At 58.7% G+C, this 27,500-nt stretch overlaps 1 protein-coding gene and 1 non-coding gene across 2 annotated transcripts; both read left to right on the plus strand.

Annotated features, from left to right (window-relative positions):
• Window positions 1–6,630: 6,630 nt before the first annotated feature.
• LOC131860855 (uncharacterized) lies at window positions 6,631–9,888 on the plus strand. Its single transcript, XM_059214909.1, has one exon. The coding sequence runs from the start codon at window positions 6,631–6,633 to the stop codon at window positions 9,886–9,888; it is 3,258 nt and encodes a 1,085-aa protein (XP_059070892.1).
• Window positions 9,889–17,458: 7,570 nt separating this feature from the next.
• LOC131861089 (5S ribosomal RNA) lies at window positions 17,459–17,577 on the plus strand. Its single transcript, XR_009360170.1, has one exon. It is a non-coding gene; the product is annotated as a 5S ribosomal RNA (ribosomal RNA).
• Window positions 17,578–27,500: the final 9,923 nt, after the last annotated feature.

Here is a 27,500-nt window from a genome sequence, read left to right on the forward strand (position 1 = left end):
GGCCCCGACGACTAGGAAGAGGCTGCAGGGCCGCCTCGGAATGGTCCAAGCATCGGACGCGATTGGGACGACTACCAGTGCCAACCCCTTATCCCGCGATGCGTCCGATACACAGATAGTTCCAACGCGGCCGAGGAGCCTCACCGCATATCAATCGGGGTGCGAGGCGAGGGATGGGGCGGGAAGGCCCCAACGGCTACACGGAAGAGGCTTCAGGGCCACCTCGGTATGGTCCAAGCATCGGACGCGCTTGGGGCGACTACCAGTGCCAACCCCTTATCCCGCGATGCGTCCGATACACAGAAGGTTGCAAGGCGGCCGAGGAGCCTCACCGCATAGCAATCGGGGGTGCGAGGCGACGGATGCGGCGAGATGGCCCCAATGGCTAGACGGAAGAGGCTTCAGGGCCGCCTCGGAATGGTCCGAGCATCGGACGCGCTTGGGGCGACTACCAGTGACAACCCCTTATCCCGCGATGCGTCCGATACGAAGACGGTTCCAAGGCGGCCGAGGAGCCTCACCGCATAGCAATCGGGGGTGCGAGGCGACGGATGGCCCCAACGGCTAGACGGAAGAGGCTTCAGGGCCGCCTCGGAATGGTCCAAGCATCGGACGCGCTTGGGGCGACTACCAGTGACAACCCCTTATCCCGCGATGCGTCCGATTCGAAGATGGTTCCAAAGCGGCCGAGGAGCATCACCGCATAGCAATCGGGGTGCGAGGTGGGGGATGCGGCGAGATGGCCCCAACGGCTAGACGGAAGAGGCTGCAGGGCCGCCTCGGAATAGTCCAAGCATCGGACGCGCTTGGGGCGACTACCAGTGACAACCCCTTATCCTGCGATGCGTCCGATACGAAGATAGTTCCAAGGCGGTCGAGGAGCCTCACCGCATAGCAATCGGGGTGCGAGGTGGGGGATGCGGCGAGATGGCCCAAACGGCTAGACGAAAGAGGCTGCAGGGCCGCCTCGGAATAGTCCAAGCATCGGACGCGCTTGGGGCGACTACCAGTGACAACCCCTTATCCCGCGATGCGTCCGATACGAAGATAGTTCCAAGGTGGCCCAGGAGCCTCACCGCATAGCAATCCGGGTGCAAGGGGGGGGATGCGGCGAGATGGCCCCAACGGCTAGACGGAAGAGGCCACAGGGCCGCCTCGAAATAGTCCAAGCATCGGAGCCTCACCGCATAGCAATCCGGGTGCAAGGGGGGGGATGCGGCGAGATGGCCCCAACGGCTAGACGGAGGAGGCCACAGGGCCGCCTCGGAATAGTCCAAGCATCGGACGCGCTTGGGGCGACTACCAGTGACAACCCCTTATCCCGCGATGCGTCCGATACGAAGATAGTTCCAAGGCGGCCGAGGAGCCTCACCGCATAGCAATCGGGGTGCGAGGTGGGGGATGCGGCGAGATGGCCCCAACGGCTAGACGGAAGAGGCTGCAGGGCCGCCTCGGAATAGTCCAAGCATCGGACGCGCTTGGGGCGACTACCAGTGACAACCCCTTATCCCGCGATGCGTCCGATACGAAGATAGTTCCAAGGCGGCCGAGGAGCCTCACCGCATAGCAATCGGGGTGCGAGGTGGGGGATGCGGCGAGATGGCCCCAACGGCTAGACGGAAGAGGCTGCAGGGCCGCCTCGGAATAGTCCAAGCATCGGACGTGCTTGGGGCGACTACCAGTGACAACCCCTTATCTCGCGATGCGTCCGATACGAAGATAGTTCCAAGGCGGCCGAGGAGCCTCACCGCATAGCAATCGGGGTGCGAGGTGGGGGATGCGGCGAGATGGCCCCAACGGCTAGACGGAAGAGGCCACAGGGCCGCCTCGGAATAGTCCAAGCATCGGACGCAGCTTGGGGCGACTACCAGTGACAACCCCTTATCCCGCGATGCGTCCGATACGAAGATAGTTCCAAGGCGGCCGAGGAGCCTCACCGCATAGCAATCGGGGTGCGAGGTGGGGGATGCGGCGAGATGGCCCCAACGGTTAGACGAAAGAGGCTGCAGGGCCGCCTCGGAATAGTCCAAGCATCGGATGCGCTTGGGGCGACTACCAGTGACAACCCCTTATCCCGCGATGCGTCCGATACGAAGATAGTTCCCAGGCGGCCGAGGAGCCTCACCGCATAGCAATCGGGGTGCGAGGCGAGGGATGCGGCGAGATGGCCCCAAAGGCTAGACGGAAGAGGCTGCAGGGCCGCCTCGGAATAGTCCAAGCATCGGACGCGCTTGGGGTGACTACCACTGCCAACCCCTTATCCCGCGATGCGTCCGATACGAAGATAGTTCCGAGGCAGCCGAGGAGGTGGGGGATGCGGCGAGATGGCCCCAACGGCTAGACGGAAGAGGCTGCAGGGCCGCCTCGGAATAGTCCAAGCATCGGACGTCCTTGGGGCGACTACCAGTGACAACCCCTTATCCCGCGATGCGTCCGATACGAAGATAGTTCCCAGGCGGCCGAGGAGCCTCACTGCATAGCAATCGGGGTGCGAGGTGAGGGATGCGGCGAGATGGCCCCAAAGGCTAGACGGAAGAGGCTGCAGGGCCGCCTCGGAATAGTCCAAGCATCGGACGCGCTTGGGGCGACTACCACTGCCAACCCCTTATCCCGCGATGCGTCCGATACACAGATAGTTCCGAGGCAGCCGAGGAGGTGGGGGATGCGGCGAGATGGCCCCAACGGCTAGACGGAAGAGGCTGCAGGGCCGCCTCGGAATAGTCCAAGCATCGGACGCGCTTGGGGCGACTACCAGTGACAACCCCTTATCCCGCGATGCGTTCGATACGAAGATAGTTCCCAGGCGGCCGATGAGCCTCACCGCATAGCAATCGGGGTGCGAGGCGAGGGATGCGGCGAGATGGCCCCAAAGGCTACACGGAAGAGGCTGCAGGGCCGCCTCGGAATAGTCCAAGCATCGGACGCGCTTGGGGCGACTACCACTGCCAACCCCTTATCCCGCGATGCGTCCGATACACAGATAGTTCCGAGGCGGCCGAGGAGCCTCACAGCATAGCAATCGTGGTGCGAGGTGGGGGATGCGGCGAGATGGCCCCAACGGCTGACGAAAGAGGCTTCAGGGCCGCCTCGGAATGGTCCAAGCATCGGACGCGCTTGGGGCGACTACCACTGCCAACCCCTTATCCCGCGATGCGTCCGATACACAGATAGTTCCGAGGCGGCCGAGGAGCCTCACAGCATAGCAATCGGGGTGCGAGGCGAGGGATGCGGCGAGAAAGCCCCAACGGCTAGAGGGAAGAGGCTTCAGGTCCGCCTCGGAATGGTCCAAGCATCGGACGCGCTTGGGGCGACTACCAGTGACAACCCCTTATCCCGCGACGCGTCCGATACACAGATAGTTCCAAGGCGGCCGAGGAGCCTCACCGCATAGCAATCGGGGTGCGAGGCGAGGGATGCGGCGAGAAGGACCCAACGGCTAGACGGAAGAGGCTTCAGGGCCGCCTCGGAATGGTCCAAGCATCGGACGCGCTTGGGGCGACTACCAGTGACAACCCCTTATCCCGCGACGCGTCCGATACACAGATAGTTCCAAGGCGGCCGAGGAGCCTCACCGCATAGCAATCGGGGTGCGAGGCGAGGGATGCGGCGAGAAGGACCCAACGGCTAGACGGAAGAGGCTTCAGGGCCGCCTCGGAATGGTCCAAGCATCGGACGCGCTTGGGGCGACTACCAGTGACAACCCCTTATCCCGCGACGCGTCTGATACACAGATAGTTCCAAGGCGGCCGAGGAGCCTCACCGCATAGCAATCGGGGTGCGAGGCGAGGGATGCGGCGAGAAGGACCCAACGGCTAGACGGAAGAGGCTTCAGGGCCGCCTCGGAATGGTCCAAGCATCGGACGCGCTTGGGGCGACTACCAGTGACAACCCCTTATCCCGCGACGCGTCCGATACACAGATAGTTCCAAGGCGGCCGAGGAGCCTCACCGCATAGCAATCGGGGTGCGAGGCGAGGGATGCGGCGAGAAGGACCCAACGGCTAGACGGAAGAGGCTTCAGGGCCGCCTCGGAATGGTCCAAGCATCGGACGCGCTTGGGGCGACTACCAGTGACAACCCCTTATCCCGCGACGCGTCCGATACACAGATAGTTCCAAGGCGGCCGAGGAGCCTCACCGCATAGCAATCGGGGTGCGAGGCGAGGGATGCGGCGAGAAGGACCCAACGGCTAGACGGAAGAGGCTTCAGGGCCGCCTCGGAATGGTCCAAGCATCGGACGCGCTTGGGGCGACTACCGTTGCCAACCCCTTATCCCGCGATGCGTCTGATACACAGATAGTTCCGAGGCGGCCGAGGAGCCTCACCGCATAGCAATCGGGTTGCGAGGCAGATTATTGGGAAGGGAACCCCCTGGGATGCGGCTCAAGCAGTGCCCAAAGGGACTGGAATGCGGAATCACATCGAGAGACCCAAATGCTATACGAGGGCTCAAATCGAATTATCGATTTGGCCACGACATGGACGCATCGGAACGACTACCTTTGCCGAACCACTCGCAATTGCATCCATACCGAAACCAATAGACATTTCCGTTAGAGCCCTCGCATAGCATTCGGGAATCTCGCATGCCCCTCTAAATCGACCAATGCTGGCGCTCAATGAAAATCCGAGCGCTACCACCGTTCGAGCGCCAGCATTGGTCGAGTTAGAGGGGCACGGGGGAGAATGCTCCAGTCAACACCTCCCCTATATAAGTTATTTGTCTGATTCTCGCACAACCGTAGTCTGCCTCGTCGAATCAAACAACGGTCCCAGATTCCGACTTCCGTTCCGTAGAGACCCAAAAGCTAGATGGAGGCTCGCAAGAAAGAGAGTCGGCACATAGCAATCAGGTTTCTCGAACGTTTAGGGACCGAGCTCACTTGCGGATAGGGCAAAATCCGCCAAGCAACCCAAAAGCTAGACGGGGGCTCGAATCGAATCGCCTAGGCGGCCACAACAACGACGTGTTAGATCGACTACCAGTGCCAAACCATTCAGCAAGACTAGTTTGTGTCGAGGCCGGATAGAGATTCTCAGAGAGCGCCCGCATAGCATTTAGGAGACCTGCCGCGTCCCTCACACTCGACAAATGGTGGTGCACGTTTATAAATCCGAGCGATCCCAACCCTTTCAAGCACCAACATCGGTCGAGATAGAGGGGCACGGAGGGGGCTGCGTGAGACAACACAGTCCCCTATATAAGTTATTTGTCCGATTCTCACACATCCGAAGAATGGTCATCAAATCGGACAACAGCCCAAACTTCCGACTTCCGTCCCAGAAAGCCCAAGAGCTATCTAAAACGTTCATGGCCGGAACTCGATCGCGGCTATACCAGTCCGCCAAGCAACCCAAAAGCTAGACTGGAGCTCTAGTTGAATCACCTCTGTGGCCACTGCAAGGACGTGTTGGAGCGACTACCATTGCCGAACCATTCCGCAGGTCGAGTCCATACCAAGGCCGCATAGAGATTCACGATGAGCTCCTGCATAGCAATCAGGAGACTTGCCGTGTCCATCACAATCGATAAATCCTGGTGCAAGATTTTTGCATCCGAGCTCTCCAACCAGTAGAGCACCAGCATCAATCGACATAAACGGGCACGGGGGGAGGATGCTCGAGAACACTACCTCCCCTGTAACGGGTCTGCATTGGGCAGAATACTTGCACAGTTTTTGGATCGGGTCCAGCCTTAGTGGGGTTCCATTTTGCATCGGAACTCTTTCTTTTGCATAGCCGACATGGAATTGGTGTTTCACACAGCCGACTTAATTCATTTCATCGGCGGGGCCGATATGTTTTATTTCCTTGGCGGGGGCCGACATGGGACTTGGCCGATGTTCTTCTTAGCGCGGACTTAACTCATATGAGTCCGGACCTATAGGGGCGCTAATTTTCCATTGGCGGGATTCCTTTTGGGCCGGCCCTATCCGCCCAACGGCTCTTTTATTTGGGTCCGACCCTCCAGTATATAAGATGAGCGGGATGCTCATTCTTGGCAAGCAGAAGCAGATTCAGAATCAGGATCATCAGCGATCAAGCATTCGGCAGCGAGCAGACGAGCAGACAGATGCGAGTCTTCGGCGTCGCAAGTCTGAGTGCGAGTATTGCAGCGAGGGACTTTATTGCTCAGGCGAGCATTGGGGTCTTGTGACTTGGCGATCTGGCACCTCGAGGAGCTAACTGGTTCTCCTCTCGAGCGAGCCGATCCCAGTCTGAGTCGAAGGGACTCTTTGTAACTTGTCCGAGTCAGATTGGCTGGCTGGGCAATCCATTTGGGGGCGACCGGTATTTCTCAATACCGAGTTCTATCCAGCATTGTAATCTTTGAGGATAATAATAAAGGATATGGGCACCTCGCCCCACCTTTGAATGTTGTGTTGTCTATTTTATTCCGCATTGCATCGTATCCTTTTATGCATTCTGGGAGCAAGTCGATCTGCATTTTCATTGTGCATTCCGCTTTAGCGCAATATTGGAAGGGACGAGGCGTAGGCCGAAGGTCTCTGACCTTGAACGGATCCGAGTCGGGTCGGGACTTGTCGGTGCCGCACAGGCTTAACTCCCAAAGCCCGTGACAGTTGGTATCAGAGCTTCGGATCAGATCCGGGGCTGTGCAGATCGAAAGATGGCAGATACAGATAGTCAGCATGAAGTGGAGGTCGTGCAACCTGAGAGTAAGGCTGCGAAGGTGTCTTCGAAGGGGAAAGATCCGAAGCACCGCGATTGGCTCCAAGACCATGAAAATCGACTCGAGGACTTGGAACAGTCCGACCTCGAGGAGCGCATGACGGCAGAGTGGTCGAAGCTGGCGGAACAGATAGAGTCTTTGAGGGAAGAGATCCGCTTCCTCAAAGAGGGGCAACAGATCTTCCATTCGTTGTTGCAGGGAGGAACGCATGGTTCTAAGGCAACTCGAGTTGGAACTTATGACGGTGAGCGCGATGACAAGGCACTTGATAATTTCTTCTGGGATGTTGAGGAGTACCTGTCGTGTGCACCGAAGACGTCTGATGAGGCACAGGTCAAGGATATTGCAACATACCTTACCGGCAGTGCGAAGCTGTGGTGGCGAACGCATCAGGCAGATGAACGCGCTGGGAAGACGGTGAAACCGATCAAGTCCTGGGCTGACTTGAAGGCAGCGCTTCATGATCAATTCCGACCTGGGAATTCGGATTGGATCATCCGATCCAGGTTCGATGAACTCAAGCATACTGGCACTATTCGAGAGTATGTCAAGGCATTTCAGGTGTTGGATTTGGAATGCACCAAGTTGAGCGACTTCGAGAAGTTATTCCTCTTCACTAAGGGTCTGCAACCCTGGGCGAAGGATGAGCTGAGGAGACAGAAAGTTCAGACTTTGGCCGAGGCGATCACAGTTGCGGATGGGCTGCTCGATTATAAGGGCGATGCAGCTAGGGGCTTTGGTGGAGCTCGAACAGACTACAAGAAGAACTTCCGCCGGAAAGAGAAGAAGGGAGGCGGACCTCCTTCTGATCCTAACGGCGAGCCCAGGAAGAAGAAACCGAAGAAGTCGAATGGAGGAGGTAACCCGAAGAAGAAAGATCACACACAGACTGAGAAGAAGAAGGATCGTGATCCAGGGTGTTTCATCTGTGGCAAAGATGATCACTGGGCACGGAGCTGTCCAGATCGGAGTAGGATCAACGCGCTGTTGTTCGAGGAGAAGAAGTTGCCCGCAATGAGCACCTTGCAACTCCTGAATGCAGTGCAACATTCTACCGAAGTGGCCGATAAGCACGAGTTGTGTTTTGTGGAGACTTTCTTTGGCAACAAGAAGGTGCTAGCTATGGTGGATTCAGGTGCCACCCACAACTACATCTCCGCATGCCGAGCGAAGAAGCTTGGACTCAAGATCGAGCCCACTACAAATCAGTTCAAGGCGGTGACCGCACCCGCGCAGCAGGTGAGCGGTGAGATCCATAAGGAAGTCATCCGAGTTGGGTCGTGGCAGGGTGTGCTTGATTTGATCGCCATTGGAATGAATGAGTTCGATCTCATACTCGGGCAGGAGTTCTTGAGGTCGGCATCAGCAGCTGTGGTGCCACACTTGAGCTGTTTGCTGATATTGGATCCGAGCAGACCAAGTATGGTTCCGATGATGAAGAGCGTGGAACAGGATCTCCTGTTGAATGCGCTCAGTGCTAAGCAGGTTGGCAAGGGAAGGCGAGAGGAGTTGTTTTTGGCCGCACTGATTGGAGATTGGGATGAAGGAGAGTCGTCAGGACCCTCTAACACCTCGGCGATCCAGGATGTGTTGTCCGAGTTTGCGGATGTTATGCCAGACCAGCTCCCAGCTGTGTTACCACCGAGGAGGCACGTTGATCACAGGATCGAACTGGAGTCAGGGGCAAGACCACCAGCGAAGGCTCCTTATCGACTCTCCGCACCAGAGATGGAAGAGTTGAGGAAGCAGTTGGCAGAGCTCGCTGAGGCAGGATACTTGCGTCCCTCCAGATCACCTTATGCTGCTCCAGTATTGTTCCAGCGCAAGAAGGATGGAAGCCTTCGGATGTGTGTGGACTATCGAGCTTTGAACAAGCTCACCATCAAGAACAAGTATCCGTTACCTCTCATAGCGGATAGCTTTGATCGACTGGTCGATGCAAGAGTGTTCACCAAGTTGGACCTGAGGCAGGGTTACTATCAGATCAGGATCGCGCCAGGTGATGAGGAGAAGACCGCGATCACGACGAGGTATGGTAGCTATGAATTCTTGGTTATGCCTTTTGGTCTCACTAACGCTCCTGCAACCTTCAGCACCTTGATGAACGATGTGTTTCGCTCATTATTGGACAAGTGCGTTGTTGTGTATCTGGATGACATTTTGGTATACAGTCGAGACATGGAGGAACACAAGCGGCACCTTCAGGAGGTGTTTGCTTTGTTGAGAGAACATCAGCTGTTCGCAAAGAAGGAAAAGTGTGCTTTTGCGCAGGAGGAAGTGCCGTTTCTGGGCCATATTCTTGGTCATGGCCAGATCCGACCAGACCCGGAGAAGCTTCAGGCAATCCGAGACTGGGAGCCGCTTCGCAATGTGCATGAGGTGAGACAGTTCCTTGGTTTAGCTAACTACTATCGCAAGTTTGTAGCAGGCTATTCCCGGATTGCGAGCCCCTTGACGGATCTGTTGAAGAAGGACCGCGGATGGAAATGGGGCGATAAGCAGCAGACAGCATTTGAGTTGCTAAAAGACAAGTTGACTGAGGAGCCAGTCCTTGCTTTGCCGAAATATGGCCAACCTTTTGAGGTCCAAACCGATGCGTCCGACTATGCCATGGGTGGAGTTTTGATGCAGGATGGGCATCCTGTGGCATATGAATCTCGGAAGTTGAATGACAGAGAGAGGAACTACTCGGCGCATGAGAAAGAGATGACTGCGATAGTGCACTGTTTGAGAACTTGGAGGCATTACTTGCTGGGGGTGCCGTTCATAGTGAAGACAGACAATGTCAGCTCCACTTACTTCAAGACTCAGTCTAAGCTCACCCCGAAGCAGGCGAGGTGGCAAGAATTCCTGGCAGAATTCGACTTTGAGCTGATATACAATCCGGGGCGACATAATGTGGTAGCCGATGCACTTAGCAGGAAGGCACAGCTTGGTGCTTTGAAGCTCCTGGGTCAGAGCCAAGTTGTGTTGAACGAAGACATGATTGAGAAAATCAAGGAGGGACTGGAGAATGACTCGCAGGCGTGGCAGATTGTATTGCAGGTGCAAGCTGGGCGAACTCGGAAGTTCGCACTTCAGGATGGACTCCTGTACTTTGCCGCAAACCGAGTCTACCTTCCGAAGTGGAGAGATGTTCGCAAGGAGGTCTTGCAGGAGTGTCATGATTCCGTTTGGGCAGGGCATCCGGGATAGAAGCGAACAATGGCCTTGTTGGAAAGAGGCTTCTACTGGCCTAACATGAGGGACGATGTTGAGAGGTATGTGAGGACTTGCCTCACTTGTCAGCAAGACAAAGCTCAGATGTTGCAGCCGGCGGGCTTGTTGCGTCCTCTCCCCGTTCCTGTGCGACCTTGGGCAAGTGTGAGCATGGACTTCATCACACAGTTGCCGGAAGTAGATGGACATTCTAGCATCATGGTCGTGGTAGATAGGTTCAGTAAGTATGCAATATTCATTGCATGTAAGACCTCGTGTCCAGCCGAGGAGGCGGCCGAGCTCTTTTTCAAGAATGTGGTCAAAAACTGGGGTATACCTTTGAGCATTGTAAGTGATCGGGACCCTCGATTCACTTCGAGCTTCTGGCAGGAGTTGTTCAAGATTGTTGGGACCCGACTCCTGATGAGTTCGGGGTTCCATCCCCAGACTGATGGACAGACAGAGCGGATTAATGGCATCCTCGAAGACTACCTAAGGCACTTCGTAGTCTCGGATCAGAGGAACTGGCCTAAGCTGCTGGATGTGGCCCAGTTCTCCTACAATCTGCAGAGGAGTGAGTCCTCGAAGTTCAGTCCTTTTGAGTTGGCTACGGGCCAACAACCTCTTTCACCCCACACAGTCTTGGCAGGATACCAAGGCGAGAATGTTGATGCAACAGAACGACTGAAGAGCTGGAATGAGAAGGTGGACTTGGCTCGTTACCATCTCACCCAGGCTTCAGACAGGATGAAGAAGTTTGCTGACAGGCACAGGCGTCGATTGGAGTTTGATGTTGGCGACAAAGTTTTGGTTCGCATGGATCAGGACCGATTCAAAGTCCCAAAGGGGCTGAGTGCTTCGTTGGTCAGACGATTTGATGGACCTTTCGAAGTCATTCGGAAGATCAATCCCGTCGCCTACCAACTCAACTTACCCCTCCATCTCAAGACTCATCCTGTTTTCCACGTCTCTCAGTTGAGACCGCATCATCCAGATGACGAAGATCTGATAAGAAATATTCCGAACAGAGGCCCGGCGAATGTGTTGGACAATCCGGACCGCAGAGTCAGCCAGGTCCTTGCAATGCGAACACGAGGAGGAGGCAAGAACGGCATCCGTGAGTTCTTGGTGATGTTCGAAGGACAGGGACGCGACTCCGCTTCCTGGGAACGCAGTGAGTCGTTATGGCGAGATGAGGAGATAATCATGGAGTTCCTCTCCAGGAGGAACCCGCCCAGACAGGAGTAGATTTCTGGGTCAATGCCTCCCAGTGCTTTGTGCAGGGGTGCTGGCGTCGAGGGCGCCGCCACTAGTTTAGTGGGGGAGGATGTAACGGGTCTGCATTGGGCAGAATACTTGCACAGTTTTTGGATCGGGTCCAGCCTTAGTGGGGTTCCATTTTGCATCGGAACTCTTTCTTTTGCATAGCCGACATGGAATTGGTGTTTCACACAGCCGACTTAATTCATTTCATCGGCGGGGCCGATATGTTTTATTTCCTTGGCGGGGGCCGACATGGGACTTGGCCGATGTTCTTCTTAGCGCGGACTTAACTCATATGAGTCCGGACCTATAGGGGCGCTAATTTTCCATTGGCGGGATTCCTTTTGGGCCGGCCCTATCCGCCCAACGGCTCTTTTATTTGGGTCCGACCCTCCAGTATATAAGATGAGCGGGATGCTCATTCTTGGCAAGCAGAAGCAGATTCAGAATCAGGATCATCAGCGATCAAGCATTCGGCAGCGAGCAGACGAGCAGACAGATGCGAGTCTTCGGCGTCGCAAGTCTGAGTGCGAGTATTGCAGCGAGGGACTTTATTGCTCAGGCGAGCATTGGGGTCTTGTGACTTGGCGATCTGGCACCTCGAGGAGCTAACTGGTTCTCCTCTCGAGCGAGCCGATCCCAGTCTGAGTCGAAGGGACTCTTTGTAACTTGTCCGAGTCAGATTGGCTGGCTGGGCAATCCATTTGGGGGCGACCGGTATTTCTCAATACCGAGTTCTATCCAGCATTGTAATCTTTGAGGATAATAATAAAGGATATGGGCACCTCGCCCCACCTTTGAATGTTGTGTTGTCTATTTTATTCCGCATTGCATCGTATCCTTTTATGCATTCTGGGAGCAAGTCGATCTGCATTTTCATTGTGCATTCCGCTTTAGCGCAATATTGGAAGGGACGAGGCGTAGGCCGAAGGTCTCTGACCTTGAACAGATCCGAGTCGGGTCGGGACTTGTCGGTGCCGCACAGGCTTAACTCCCAAAGCCCGTGACATCCCCTATATAAGTTATTTGTCCGATTCTCAAGCAGCCGAAGTCTGGTCATCGAATCGGGTCAAAGACCACAACTTCCGACTTTACCCACAATGCAAGTCATCGAATCGAACATCGGCCCCCGAGTCGGACTCCATGCGTATGTCAGGTCATCGGACCCAAATTCTGCCTTCCTGCGCATGGCGGGCCATCAATATCAACTCGGTCATCGGACCCAAACTCCGCCTTTCTGCGTATGGCACGCCTTCAAATCGGTCATCGGACCCAAATTCCGCCTTCCTATGCATGGCGGGCCATCAACATCAACTCGGTCATCGGACCCAAATTCCGCCTTTCTGCGCATGGCACGCCATCAACTCGGTCATCGGACCCAAATTCCGCCTTCCTGCGCATGGCAGGTCATCGGACACAAATTCAGACCTCGCGAATATGCATACGTATCGAATCGGTCATCGGACCCAACTTCCGACTTCATCCATACTGTAGGGTCTCTGAGGTTGGCGCGGTGCGCTCAACCCGGGGAGTCGACCCATCGAAGCATACACCTCCCCTATATAAGCTATTTGTCCGATTCCCACACCTGTGTAGTTTGCACCTCTGACCAGGACATCGACCCCAACTTCCGAACTCGACTGCAACGACGGCACCAGCGCCTTGGTGCGCACCTTGCGACGCACAGTCCCAACATTCGCCTTCCTGCACATGGCAGGTCATCGGACCCAAATTCCGACCTCGCGAGTATGCCTACATATCGAATCGGTCATCGGACCCAACTTCCGACTTCATCCATACCGTAGGGTCTTTGAGGTTGGCGCGGTGCGCTCAACCCAGGGAGTCGACCCAACGAAGCATACACCTCCCCTATATAAGCTATTTGTCCGATTCCCACACCTGTGTAGTTTGCACCTCCGATCAGGACATCGACCCCAACTTCCGAACTCGCCTGCAACGACCGAACCAGCGCCTTGGTGCGCACCTTGCAACGCACAGTGCCAACATTCGCCTTCCTCAACATGGCAGGTCATCGGACCCAAATTCCGACCTCGCGAGTATGCCTACATATCGAATCGGTCATCGGACCCAACTTCCGACTTCATCCATACCGTAGGGTCTTTGAGGTTGGCGCGGTGCGCTCAACCCGGGGAGTCGACCCAACGAAGCATACACCTCCCCTATATAAGCTATTTGTCCGATTCCCACACCTGTGTAGCTTGCACCTCCGATCAGGACATCGACCCCAACTTCCGAACTCGACTAAAAAGACCGCACCAGCGCCTTGGTGTGCACCTTGCAACGCACAGTGCCAACATTCGCCTTCCTACACATGGCAGGTCATCGGACCCAAATTCCGACCTCATGAGCATACCTACTAATCGAATCGGTCATCGGACCCAACTTCCGACTTCATCCATACCGTAGGGTCTTTGAGGTTGGCGCGGTGCGCTCAACCTGGGGAGTCGACCCATCGAAGCATACACCTCCCCTATATAAGCTATTTGTCCGATTCCGACACCTGTGTAGTTTGCACCTCCGCTCAGGACATCGACCCCAACTTCCGAACTCGCCTGCAACGACCGAACCAGCGCCTTGGTGCGCACCAAAAGTGCGCACTTTTGGTGCGCACCAAAAGTGCGCACTTTTGGTGCGCACCAAAAGTGCGCACTTTTGGAGGGCACTTTTTGGAGGGCACTTTTCTGCGCTCCAAAGGTGCGCACTTTTGGAGGGCACTTTTTGGAGGGCACTTTTCTGCGCTCCAAAGGTGCGCACTTTTGGAGGGCACTTTTTGGAGGGCACTTTTCTGCGCTCCAAAGGTGCGCACTTTTGGAGGGCACTTTTTGGAGGGCACTTTTCTGCGCTCCAAAGGTGCGCACTTTTGGAGGGCACTTTTTGGAGGGCACTTTTCTGCGCTCCAAAGGTGCGCACTTTTGGAGGGCACTTTTTGGAGGGCACTTTTCTGCGCTCCAAAGGTGCGCACTTTTGGAGGGCACTTTTTGGAGGGCACTTTTCTGCGCTCCAAAGGTGCGCACTTTTGGAGGGCACTTTTTGGAGGGCACTTTTCTGCGCTCCAAAGGTGCGCACTTTTGGAGGGCACTTTTTGGAGGGCACTTTTCTGCGCTCCAAAGGTGCGCACTTTTGGAGGGCACTTTTGTGCACTCCAAAGGTGCGCACTTTTGGAGGGCACTTTTCCTGCGCTCCAAAGGTGCACACCTAGGTGAGCACCTTCGACCACACCTTGTAGCACACCAAACTCTGACTTTCGACTTCATCCGCAATGCAGGGTCTTTGAGGTTGGCGCAATGCGCACAACCAGGGGAGTCGACCCATCAAACCCAACACCTCCCCTATATAAGCTATTTGTCTGATTCTCATACATGCGTAGCCTGCAAGAGCAATTAGGACATCGACCCCAACTTTCGGCTTCTAAACGAAAACAAGGTCTTTGAGGTTGGCGCAGTGCGCACAACCAGGGGAGTCAACCCACCGAATGCAACACCTCCCCTATATAAGCTATTTGTCTGATTCTCATACATGCGTAGACTGCAGCAATGATTAGGACATCCACCCCAACTTTTGACTTCTTAAACAAGACAGGGTCTTTGAAGTTGGTGCAGTGCACACAACCAGGGGAGTCGACCCATCAAACGCAACACCTCCCCTATATAAAGCTATTTGTCCGATTCTCATACGTGTAGTCTGCAGCAGCGATTACGACATCGACCCCAACTTCCGAATTCGTTTGCATTGACCGCACCAAAGGTGCGCGCCTTGGTGTGCACCCTGGAGTGCACTTTGGTGCTCACCTCGGTGCACACTTTGGTGTGCACCAAAGGTGCGCACCTTGGAGCGCACCAAAGGTGTACACTTTGGAGCGCACCACATAGGGTCTTTGAGAGGTTGGCGCAGTGCGCACACCAAGGTGGGTGTTGAGGTGCGTGCCGAGGTGGGTGGGTGCTAGGGTGCGCTCCATGGTGGGTGCCAGGGTGGGTGCGTGCTAGGGTGGATTCCAAAGAGGGTCATAGGGTGGGTGCCAAGGTGGGTTGGTGATATAGTGGGTTCAAAGGTGGGTACTAGGGTGGGTTCCAAGGTGGGTCACAAGTTGGGTGCCAGGATGCGTGGGTGTTAGGTTGGGTGCCAAGGTGGGCTCCTGCGTGGGTGGGTGCTAGGGTGGGTTTCAAGGTGGACGCGAGGGCGGGTGCCAAGGTGGGTAACAAGTTGGGTGTTAGGATGGGTGAGTGCTAGAGTGGGTGCCAAGGTGGGTGGGTGCTAAGGTGGATGCCAAGGTGGTTCACAGGGTGGGTGGGTTCTAGGGTGAGTTCCAAGGTGGGTCACAGGTTCAGTGCTAGGGTGGGTGTCAAGGCGGGTGTCGAGGTGCCTGGGTGCTAGGGTGTGGATGCCAATGTGGGTCATAGGGTGGGTACTAGGGTGGGCTGCAATGTGGGTGCCAAGGTGGGTAACATGCTCGGTGGGTTCTAAATTGGGTGCCAGGGTGGGTGTGCACCCACCTTGCCCGAGGTGGGTGCCAAGGTGCCAGTGTGGGTGGGTGCTAAGGTGGATGCCAAGGTGGGTGAGAAGGTGGGTGATAGGTTGAGTGGTAGGATGGGTGGGTGCCAAGATGGGTCACAGGGTGGGTGCAAGGGTGGGTAGGTGCTAGGGTTGGTGTCAGGGTGGGTGGGTGCTAGGTTGGGTTCCAAGGTGGGTGCGAGGGTGAGTGTCAAGGTGGGTCACAGGTTAGGTGCTAGGATGGGTGAGTGCTAGGGTGCAAAGGTGCCAGGGTGGGTGCTAGGATGGGTCGATGCTAGGGTGAGTGGCAAGGTGGGTCCACAAGTGTCAAGGTGGGTGCCGAGGTGGGTGCCAAGTTGGGTTCCAAGGTGGGTGCCAACGTGGGTGCTAGGGTGCGTGGGTTAAAGGGTGTGTCACAACGTGGGTGCCAGGATGGGTGCGCACCCACACTGGCCAAGACGGGTGCAAGGTTGGGTTCCAAGCCCGGTCACAGGCTGGGTGCTAGGATGGGTGGGTGCCAAGGTGGGCACCAGGGTGGGTGCACCCACCCTGGCCAAGGTGGGTCACGGGGTGGGTCCTAGGGTGGGTAACGGGGTGGGTACTAAGGTGCGTGCCAAGGTGGGTCATAGGGTGGGTGCCAAGGTGGGCACCAGGGTGGGTGTGCACCAACCCTAGCCAGGGTAGGTCACGGGGTGGTTGTCGGGGTGGGCTTCAAGGAGCCAAGGTGGGTGGCAAGTAGCCAAGTTGCGTGCCAAGGTGGGTGTCGGGGTGGGTGCCAAGGATCCAAGGTGGGTGCCAAGGAACCAAGGTGGGTGTCTGGGTGGGTGCCGAGGTGGGAGCCAGGGTGGGTCCCAAGGTGAGTGCAAAGGTGGGTGCCAGGGTCAAGGTGAGTGCCAATGTGGGTTCCAAGGTGCCAGGGTCAGGGTGAGTGCCAATGTGGGTTCAAAGGTGCTAAGTTGGGTGCGAGGTTGGGTGTGAGGGTGGGTGGGTGCCAAGGTGTGCTAGGTGGAAGCCCGGGTGGGTCGGCATCCCATGGGTGTCGAGTTGGGTGCCTGATGGGTGCTTCTTGTCAAGTTTTAGTCGTCGGGACTCATTTCGAGCCTTAGAGGTCGTTTCTTGTCCGGTTGCCCTGTCTTCGACCTGGGAACCCAATTTTGGTCCTCGGGTCCCATTTTTTTTTGTCTCGCATCCCACTTTTGGCCTGTGGCCTTTTCGGGGTCGATTCTCGTTTTGGGCATCAGAGCATGTTTCTTCTCCTAAAACCCAATATTTGTTTATTAAGTCTCGGAACACATTTTTGTTCTCGTGGACCCATCATGGGTCTTGGAACGCATTTGTGGTCCTTGGGTCCCATTTTGCATCCCGAAACTTGTGTTTTGGTGCTTGATCCCTATTTTGGGTGCCCACCTTGCACCAAGTGCGCACCCGGGGCAAACCGAGCGCCTTGGTGCACCGGGGCAAGATCGAGCGTGCACCCGAGGCGCCCCGAACATGCACCAAGGTGCACTCGGCCCACATGTGAGCGCAGGTCGTTGCGCCCGAGGTGGTGTGTGGGCACCGCGTTGCAGACGGGACACTGCACGCACACGACGCCCCGTCCAGGTGCACGCACGTAGGCCGGGCCGGGTGCACACCCGATGCCCTAGCAAGGTGCGTGCACCCGGGCAGGGCTCACACTTGGCGAACGGGGCGCACTTCGCGAGGGAGGGTGTGCACCTCGACGGGGGTGGGTGGCCGGGGTGGATTCGCACGTGGGTCGCGGTTTGCTAAGTACACACTGCGACAAGCTCATAACGGGTGCGATCATACCAGCGTTAGTGCACCGGATCCCATCAGAACTCCGCAGTTAAGCGCGCTTGGGCCGGAGTAGTACTGGGATGGGTGACCTCCCGGGAAGTCCCGGTGTTGCACCCTTTTTTAGTTTTTCGCCGGGCGTCGCAATGCTATTTGAATTAACCTTTTGCCCGTTTGCGTTCTCGTCGGGGCCGGGCCGGGCCGGGGTGCGTTGCCCGCACTACCGCGCGCGCCGGGGCGACACCGAGCGCGCACCCGAGGCGCCCCGAGCACACAGGCCACGGTGCAACCCGGGCGTTGTGCGCGCACCCCGGTGCGCCCGAGGTGCTGCGCGCGCACCCAGGTGAAATCGGTGTGCACCTCGGCCAGTGCGCGCTCGGTCGAGTCGCGCACGTTGGCCAAGGTGCACGGTGATGTTTCTTACTCTAAGGTTCCGCACCAGACGCCCGGGACAGGTGAGCGAAGCTGGGCGGGGCCGGGTGCGCGCCCGGGGCAGGTGCACGCAGCTGGAGAGAGCTTTGGAGCGCACCAGAGGTGCGCACCTTGGAGCACACTTCGGAGCGCACCAATGATGCGCTCCATTCAAAAGTTTCCTGAAAAGGCAAAAAAAGTTGAGATTATAGAATTTCCCACTTGAGAGATTGTAAAAAAAAAAAATTTAAAATGAAGGAAACGCGGGTGCCAAGGTGTGCGCGCCCGGGTGCGCAGCCCAGCCAAGGTGTGCGCACCAAGGCGCCCACCCTGGCGAAGGTGCACGCAAGGTGCGCACCCGAGGCAAACCGGACAATTAACCCAACTTTCGACTTCGCGCGCACCTGCGCACCTTGGAGCGCACTTCGGAGCGCTCCTTGGTGCGCACCAATCTTGGGCACCTCGGAGTGCACCATGGCGCCCACCAAGGTGCGCACCCGGGGCAAACCGAGCTTCGACTTCGTGCGCACCTTGGAGGCGCCCACCAAGGTGCGCAGCCCAGCCAAGGCGTGCGCATCAAGGTGCGCACCCGGGGCAAACCGAGCTCCGACTTCGTACGCACCATGGAGCGCACAAAAGGTGCGCAACCCAGCCAAGGTGTGCGCACCCCGGGCAAACCGAGCTCCGAATCGTGCGCACCAGAGGTGCACGCCATCGTGCGCACCTTGGAGCACACTTCGGAGCCCTCCTTGGTGCGCACCGATGTTGCGCACCTCGGAGCGCACCCGGGGAAAACAATGCAATTAACCCGACTTTTGACTTCGTGCGCACCTCGAAGCGCTCTCGGGTTCGCACCTCGGAGCACACCGAGGTGCGCACCTTTGATGCGCTGCCTTCACCAATTTCCAGAAAAGGCAAGAAAACATTGAGAAGGTGTGCGCACCGAGGTGCCCACCCTGGCGAAGGTGCACGCGAGGTGCGCACCCGGGGCAAACCGGGCTCCGACTTCGTGCACGCCATGCTGCGCACCTTGGAGGGCCATGGTGCGCACCTTGGAGCAAACTTCGGAGCGCTCAATGGTGCCCAACCCAGCCAAGGTGCCCACCGCGGCGAAGGTGCACGCGAGGTGCGCACCCGGGGCAAACCGGGCTCCGACTTCGTGCACGCCGCACCTTGGAGCACACTTCGGAGCGCTCCTTGGTGCGCACCAGGGCGCGCAAACCAGCCGAGGTGCCCACCCCGGCGAAGGTGCACGCGAGGTGCGCACCCGGGGCAAACCGGGCTCCGACTTCGTGCACGCCATGGTGCGCACCCGGGGCAAACCGGACTCCGACTTCGTGCAGGCCGCACCTTGGAGCACACTTCGGAGCGCTCCTTGGTGCGCACCATGGTGCCCACCAGGGCGCGCAACCCAGCCAAGGTCTGCACACCAAGGTGCCCACCCCGGCGAAGGTGCACGCGAGGTGCGCACCCGGGGCAAACCGGGCTCCGACTTCGTGCACGCCATGGTGCCCACCGCGGCGAAGGTGCACGCGAGGTGCGCACCCGGGGCAAACCGGGCTCCGACTTCGTGCACGGCGCACCTTGGAGCACACTTCGGAGCGCTCCTTGGTGCGCACCATGGTGCCCACCAGGGCGCGCAACCCAGCCAAGGTGTGCGCACCAAGGTGCACGCGAGGTGCGCACCCGGGGCAAACCGGGGTCCGACTTCGTGCACGCCGCACCTTGGAGCACACATCGGGGCGCTCCCGGGTTCGCACCGTGGTGGGCACCTCGGAGCACACCAAGGTGGGCAGCGAGGTGCGCACCTTTGATGCGATGCCTTCACTAATTTCCATAAAAGGCAAAAAAAAACGAGATTTTAAAATTTCCGTTTTGAAAGATAGTGAAAAAAAGGGAATGCTGGTGCCATCTTGAGCCCGCCCTGGTGCGCAGCCCAGCCAAGGTGTGCGCACCAAGGTGCCCACCCTGGCGAAGGTGCGCGCCCGGGCAATTAACCCAACTTCCAACCTCGCGCGCGCCAGGGTGGGAGCGCACCCAACAACCGGGCCTGGGAAGAGCCAATGCGAGAAACCCCACCAAACGCTCTGACAAAAAAAGAGGGGGCGCTCCAGTAACCCCGCTTCGGAGCGCACCCTGGGCAAACCCAGCCAAGGTGCCCACCCCGGCCAAGGTGCAGGCGAGGTGCGCACCCGGGGCAAACCGGGCTCCGACAACGTGCACGCCGCACCTTGGAGCACACTTCGTAGCGCTCCCGGGTGCGCACCTTTGATGCGCTGCCTTCACTAATTTCCAGAAAAGGCAAAAAAAAAAGGAGATTTTGAAATTTCCGTTTTGAAAGATAGTGAAAAAAACGGAACGCGGGTGCCATCTTGAGCCCGCCCTGGTGCGCAGCCCAGGCAAGGTGCCCACCCTGGCAAAGGTGCGCACCCGGGCAATTAACCCTACTTCCGACTTCGTGCGCGCCAGGGTGGCAACCGGGCCTGGGAAGAGCCAATGCGAGAAACCCCACCAAACGCTCCGACAAAAAAAGAGGCGGCGCTCCAATAACCCCGCTTCGGAGCGCAGCCGGGGCAAACCCAGCCAAGGTGCCCACCCCGACGAAGGTGCACGCGAGGAGCGCACCCGGGGCAAACCGGGCTCCGACAACGTGCACGCAGCACCTTGGAGCACACTTCGAAGCACTCCCGGGTGCCCACCGGCGTTGCGCACCGTGGTGGGCAGCGAGGTGCGCACCTTTGATGCGCTGCCTTCACTAATTTCCAGAAAAAGGCAAAAAAAAATGAGATTTTAAAATTTCCGTTTTGAAAGATAGTGAAAAAAAAGGAACGCGGGTGCCATCTTGAGCCCGCCCTGGTGCGCAGCCCAGGCAAGGCATGCGCACCAAGGTGCCCACCCGAGGTGCACACCCGGGGCAAACCGGGCTCCGACTTCGTGCAGGCCGCACCTTGGAGCACACTTCGGAGCGCTCCTTGGTGCGCACCATGGTGCCCACCAGGGCGCGCAACCCAGCCAAGGTCTGCACACCAAGGTGCCCACCCCGGCGAAGGTGCACGCGAGGTGCGCACCCGGGGCAAACCGGGCTCCGACTTCGTGCACGCCATGGTGCCCACCGCGGCGAAGGTGCACGCGAGGTGCGCACCCGGGGCAAACCGGGCTCCGACTTCGTGCACGGCGCACCTTGGAGCACACTTCGGAGCGCTCCTTGGTGCGCACCATGGTGCCCACCAGGGCGCGCAACCCAGCCAAGGTGTGCGCACCAAGGTGCACGCGAGGTGCGCACCCGGGGCAAACCGGGGTCCGACTTCGTGCACGCCGCACCTTGGAGCACACATCGGGGCGCTCCCGGGTTCGCACCGTGGTGGGCACCTCGGAGCACACCAAGGTGGGCAGCGAGGTGCGCACCTTTGATGCGATGCCTTCACTAATTTCCATAAAAGGCAAAAAAAAACGAGATTTTAAAATTTCCGTTTTGAAAGATAGTGAAAAAAAGGGAATGCTGGTGCCATCTTGAGCCCGCCCTGGTGCGCAGCCCAGCCAAGGTGTGCGCACCAAGGTGCCCACCCTGGCGAAGGTGCGCGCCCGGGCAATTAACCCAACTTCCAACCTCGCGCGCGCCAGGGTGGGAGCGCACCCAACAACCGGGCCTGGGAAGAGCCAATGCGAGAAACCCCACCAAACGCTCTGACAAAAAAAGAGGGGGCGCTCCAGTAACCCCGCTTCGGAGCGCACCCTGGGCAAACCCAGCCAAGGTGCCCACCCCGGCCAAGGTGCAGGCGAGGTGCGCACCCGGGGCAAACCGGGCTCCGACAACGTGCACGCCGCACCTTGGAGCACACTTCGTAGCGCTCCCGGGTGCGCACCTTTGATGCGCTGCCTTCACTAATTTCCAGAAAAGGCAAAAAAAAAAGGAGATTTTGAAATTTCCGTTTTGAAAGATAGTGAAAAAAATGGAACGCGGGTGCCATCTTGAGCCCGCCCTGGTGCGCAGCCCAGGCAAGGTGCCCACCCTGGCAAAGGTGCGCACCCGGGCAATTAACCCTACTTCCGACTTCGTGCGCGCCAGGGTGGCAAACCGGGCTCCGACTTCGTGCAGGCCGCACCTTGGAGCACACTTCGGAGCGCTCCTTGGTGCGCACCATGGTGCCCACCAGGGCGCGCAACCCAGCCAAGGTCTGCACACCAAGGTGCCCACCCCGGCGAAGGTGCACGCGAGGTGCGCACCCGGGGCAAACCGGGCTCCGACTTCGTGCACGCCATGGTGCCCACTGCGGCGAAGGTGCACGCGAGGTGCGCACCCGGGGCAAACCGGGCTCCGACTTCGTGCACGGCGCACCTTGGAGCACACTTCGGAGCGCTCCTTGGTGCGCACCATGGTGCCCACCAGGGCGCGCAACCCAGCCAAGGTGTGCGCACCAAGGTGCACGCGAGGTGCGCACCCGGGGCAAACCGGGGTCCGACTTCGTGCACGCCGCACCTTGGAGCACACATCGGGGCGCTCCCGGGTTCGCACCGTGGTGGGCACCTCGGAGCACACCAAGGTGGGCAGCGAGGTGCGCACCTTTGATGCGATGCCTTCACTAATTTCCATAAAAGGCAAAAAAAAACGAGATTTTAAAATTTCCGTTTTGAAAGATAGTGAAAAAAAGGGAATGCTGGTGCCATCTTGAGCCCGCCCTGGTGCGCAGCCCAGCCAAGGTGTGCGCACCAAGGTGCCCACCCTGGCGAAGGTGCGCGCCCGGGCAATTAACCCAACTTCCAACCTCGCGCGCGCCAGGGTGGGAGCGCACCCAACAACCGGGCCTGGGAAGAGCCAATGCGAGAAACCCCACCAAACGCTCTGACAAAAAAAGAGGGGGCGCTCCAGTAACCCCGCTCCGGAGCGCACCCTGGGCAAACCCAGCCAAGGTGCCCACCCCGGCCAAGGTGCAGGCGAGGTGCGCACCCGGGGCAAACCGGGCTCCGACAACGTGCACGCCGCACCTTGGAGCACACTTCGTAGCGCTCCCGGGTGCGCACCTTTGATGCGCTGCCTTCACTAATTTCCAGAAAAGGCAAAAAAAAAAGGAGATTTTGAAATTTCCGTTTTGAAAGATAGTGAAAAAAAGGGAACGCGGGTGCCATCTTGAGCCCGCCCTGGTGCGCAGCCCAGGCAAGGTGCCCACCCTGGCAAAGGTGCGCACCCGGGCAATTAACCCTACTTCCGACTTCGTGCGCGCCAGGGTGGCAAACCGGGCTCCGACTTCGTGCAGGCCGCACCTTGGAGCACACTTCGGAGCGCTCCTTGGTGCGCACCATGGTGCCCACCAGGGCGCGCAACCCAGCCAAGGTCTGCACACCAAGGTGCCCACCCCGGCGAAGGTGCACGCGAGGTGCGCACCCGGGGCAAACCGGGCTCCGACTTCGTGCACGCCATGGTGCCCACCGCGGCGAAGGTGCACGCGAGGTGCGCACCCGGGGCAAACCGGGCTCCGACTTCGTGCACGGCGCACCTTGGAGCACACTTCGGAGCGCTCCTTGGTGCGCACCATGGTGCCCACCAGGGCGCGCAACCCAGCCAAGGTGTGCGCACCAAGGTGCACGCGAGGTGCGCACCCGGGGCAAACCGGGGTCCGACTTCGTGCACGCCGCACCTTGGAGCACACATCGGGGCGCTCCCGGGTTCGCACCGTGGTGGGCACCTCGGAGCACACCAAGGTGGGCAGCGAGGTGCGCACCTTTGATGCGATGCCTTCACTAATTTCCATAAAAGGCAAAAAAAAACGAGATTTTAAAATTTCCGTTTTGAAAGATAGTGAAAAAAAGGGAATGCTGGTGCCATCTTGAGCCCGCCCTGGTGCGCAGCCCAGCCAAGGTGTGCGCACCAAGGTGCCCACCCTGGCGAAGGTGCGCGCCCGGGCAATTAACCCAACTTCCAACCTCGCGCGCGCTAGGGTGGGAGCGCACCCAACAACCGGGCCTGGGAAGAGCCAATGCGAGAAACCCCACCAAACGCTCTGACAAAAAAAGAGGGGGCGCTCCAGTAACCCCGCTCCGGAGCGCACCCTGGGCAAACCCAGCCAAGGTGCCCACCCCGGCCAAGGTGCAGGCGAGGTGCGCACCCGAGGCAAACCGGGCTCCGACAACGTGCACGCCGCACCTTGGAGCACACTTCGTAGCGCTCCCGGGTGCGCACCTTTGATGCGCTGCCTTCACTAATTTCCAGAAAAGGCAAAAAAAAAAGGAGATTTTGAAATTTCCGTTTTGAAAGATAGTGAAAAAAACGGAACGCGGGTGCCATCTTGAGCCCGCCCTGGTGCGCAGCCCAGGCAAGGTGCCCACCCTGGCAAAGGTGCGCACCCGGGCAATTAACCCTACTTCCGACTTCGTGCGCGCCAGGGTGGCAACCGGGCCTGGGAAGAGCCAATGCGAGAAACCCCACCAAACGCTCCGACAAAAAAAGAGGCGGCGCTCCAATAACCCCGCTTCGGAGCGCAGCCGGGGCAAACCCAGCCAAGGTGCCCACCCCGACGAAGGTGCACGCGAGGTGCGCACCCGGGGCAAACCGGGCTCCGACAACGTGCACGCAGCACCTTGGAGCACACTTCGAAGCACTCCCGGGTGCCCACCGGCGTTGCGCACCGTGGTGGGCAGCGAGGTGCGCACCTTTGATGCGCTGCCTTCACTAATTTCCAGAAAAAGGCAAAAAAAAATGAGATTTTAAAATTTCCGTTTTGAAAGATAGTGAAAAAAAAGGAACGCGGGTGCCATCTTGAGCCCGCCCTGGTGCGCAGCCCAGGCAAGGCATGCGCACCAAGGTGCCCACCCGAGGTGCACACCCGGGGCAAACCGGGCTCCGACTTCGTGCAGGCCGCACCTTGGAGCACACTTCGGAGCGCTCCTTGGTGCGCACCATGGTGCCCACCAGGGCGCGCAACCCAGCCAAGGTCTGCACACCAAGGTGCCCACCCCGGCGAAGGTGCACGCGAGGTGCGCACCCGGGGCAAACCGGGCTCCGACTTCGTGCACGCCATGGTGCCCACCGCGGCGAAGGTGCACGCGAGGTGCGCACCCGGGGCAAACCGGGCTCCGACTTCGTGCACAGCGCACCTTGGAGCACACTTCGGAGCGCTCCTTGGTGCGCACCATGGTGCCCACCAGGGCGCGCAACCCAGCCAAGGTGTGCGCACCAAGGTGCACGCGAGGTGCGCACCCGGGGCAAACCGGGGTCCGACTTCGTGCACGCCGCACCTTGGAGCACACATCGGGGCGCTCCCGGGTTCGCACCGTGGTGGGCACCTCGGAGCACACCAAGGTGGGCAGCGAGGTGCGCACCTTTGATGCGATGCCTTCACTAATTTCCATAAAAGGCAAAAAAAAACGAGATTTTAAAATTTCCGTTTTGAAAGATAGTGAAAAAAAGGGAATGCTGGTGCCATCTTGAGCCCGCCCTGGTGCGCAGCCCAGCCAAGGTGTGCGCACCAAGGTGCCCACCCTGGCGAAGGTGCGCGCCCGGGCAATTAACCCAACTTCCAACCTCGCGCGCGCCAGGGTGGGAGCGCACCCAACAACCGGGCCTGGGAAGAGCCAATGCGAGAAACCCCACCAAACGCTCTGACAAAAAAAGAGGGGGCGCTCCAGTAACCCCGCTCCGGAGCGCACCCTGGGCAAACCCAGCCAAGGTGCCCACCCCGGCCAAGGTGCAGGCGAGGTGCGCACCCGAGGCAAACCGGGCTCCGACAACGTGCACGCCGCACCTTGGAGCACACTTCGTAGCGCTCCCGGGTGCGCACCTTTGATGCGCTGCCTTCACTAATTTCCAGAAAAGGCAAAAAAAAAAGGAGATTTTGAAATTTCCGTTTTGAAAGATAGTGAAAAAAACGGAACGCGGGTGCCATCTTGAGCCCGCCCTGGTGCGCAGCCCAGGCAAGGTGCCCACCCTGGCAAAGGTGCGCACCCGGGCAATTAACCCTACTTCCGACTTCGTGCGCGCCAGGGTGGCAACCGGGCCTGGGAAGAGCCAATGCGAGAAACCCCACCAAACGCTCCGACAAAAAAAGAGGCGGCGCTCCAATAACCCCGCTTCGGAGCGCAGCCGGGGCAAACCCAGCCAAGGTGCCCACCCCGACGAAGGTGCACGCGAGGTGCGCACCCGGGGCAAACCGGGCTCCGACAACGTGCACGCAGCACCTTGGAGCACACTTCGAAGCACTCCCGGGTGCCCACCGGCGTTGCGCACCGTGGTGGGCAGCGAGGTGCGCACCTTTGATGCGCTGCCTTCACTAATTTCTAGAAAAAGGCAAAAAAAAATGAGATTTTAAAATTTCCGTTTTGAAAGATAGTGAAAAAAAAGGAACGCGGGTGCCATCTTGAGCCCGCCCTGGTGCGCAGCCCAGGCAAGGCATGCGCACCAAGGTGCCCACCCGAGGTGCACACCCGGGGCAAACCGGGCTCCGACTTCGTGCAGGCCGCACCTTGGAGCACACTTCGGAGCGCTCCTTGGTGCGCACCATGGTGCCCACCAGGGCGCGCAACCCAGCCAAGGTCTGCACACCAAGGTGCCCACTCCGGCGAAGGTGCACGCGAGGTGCGCACCCGGGGCAAACCGGGCTCCGACTTCGTGCACGCCATGGTGCCCACCGCGGCGAAGGTGCACGCGAGGTGCGCACCCGGGGCAAACCGGGCTCCGACTTCGTGCACGGCGCACCTTGGAGCACACTTCGGAGCGCTCCTTGGTGCGCACCATGGTGCCCACCAGGGCGCGCAACCCAGCCAAGGTGTGCGCACCAAGGTGCACGCGAGGTGCGCACCCGGGGCAAACCGGGGTCCGACTTCGTGCACGCCGCACCTTGGAGCACACATCGGGGCGCTCCCGGGTTCGCACCGTGGTGGGCACCTCGGAGCACACCAAGGTGGGCAGCGAGGTGCGCACCTTTGATGCGATGCCTTCACTAATTTCCATAAAAGGCAAAAAAAAACGAGATTTTAAAATTTCCGTTTTGAAAGATAGTGAAAAAAAGGGAATGCTGGTGCCATCTTGAGCCCGCCCTGGTGCGCAGCCCAGCCAAGGTGTGCGCACCAAGGTGCCCACCCTGGCGAAGGTGCGCGCCCGGGCAATTAACCCAACTTCCAACCTCGCGCGCGCTAGGGTGGGAGCGCACCCAACAACCGGGCCTGGGAAGAGCCAATGCGAGAAACCCCACCAAACGCTCTGACAAAAAAAGAGGGGGCGCTCCAGTAACCCCGCTCCGGAGCGCACCCTGGGCAAACCCAGCCAAGGTGCCCACCCCGGCCAAGGTGCAGGCGAGGTGCGCACCCGAGGCAAACCGGGCTCCGACAACGTGCACGCCGCACCTTGGAGCACACTTCGTAGCGCTCCCGGGTGCGCACCTTTGATGCGCTGCCTTCACTAATTTCCAGAAAAGGCAAAAAAAAAAGGAGATTTTGAAATTTCCGTTTTGAAAGATAGTGAAAAAAACGGAACGCGGGTGCCATCTTGAGCCCGCCCTGGTGCGCAGCCCAGGCAAGGTGCCCACCCTGGCAAAGGTGCGCACCCGGGCAATTAACCCTACTTCCGACTTCGTGCGCGCCAGGGTGGCAACCGGGCCTGGGAAGAGCCAGTGCGAGAAACCCCACCAAACGCTCCGACAAAA

The sequence above is a fragment of the Cryptomeria japonica genome, unplaced genomic scaffold (genome assembly GCF_030272615.1).
Source record: "Cryptomeria japonica unplaced genomic scaffold, Sugi_1.0 HiC_scaffold_20, whole genome shotgun sequence".
NCBI classification, from domain to species: Eukaryota; Viridiplantae; Streptophyta; class Pinopsida; order Cupressales; family Cupressaceae; genus Cryptomeria; species Cryptomeria japonica.

Bases quoted from the DNA above. Each gene is read 5' to 3' on its own strand.
- LOC131860855 (XM_059214909.1), top strand. From the start codon at position 6,631: ATGGCAGATACAGATAGTCAGCATGAAGTGGAGGTCGTGCAACCTGAG.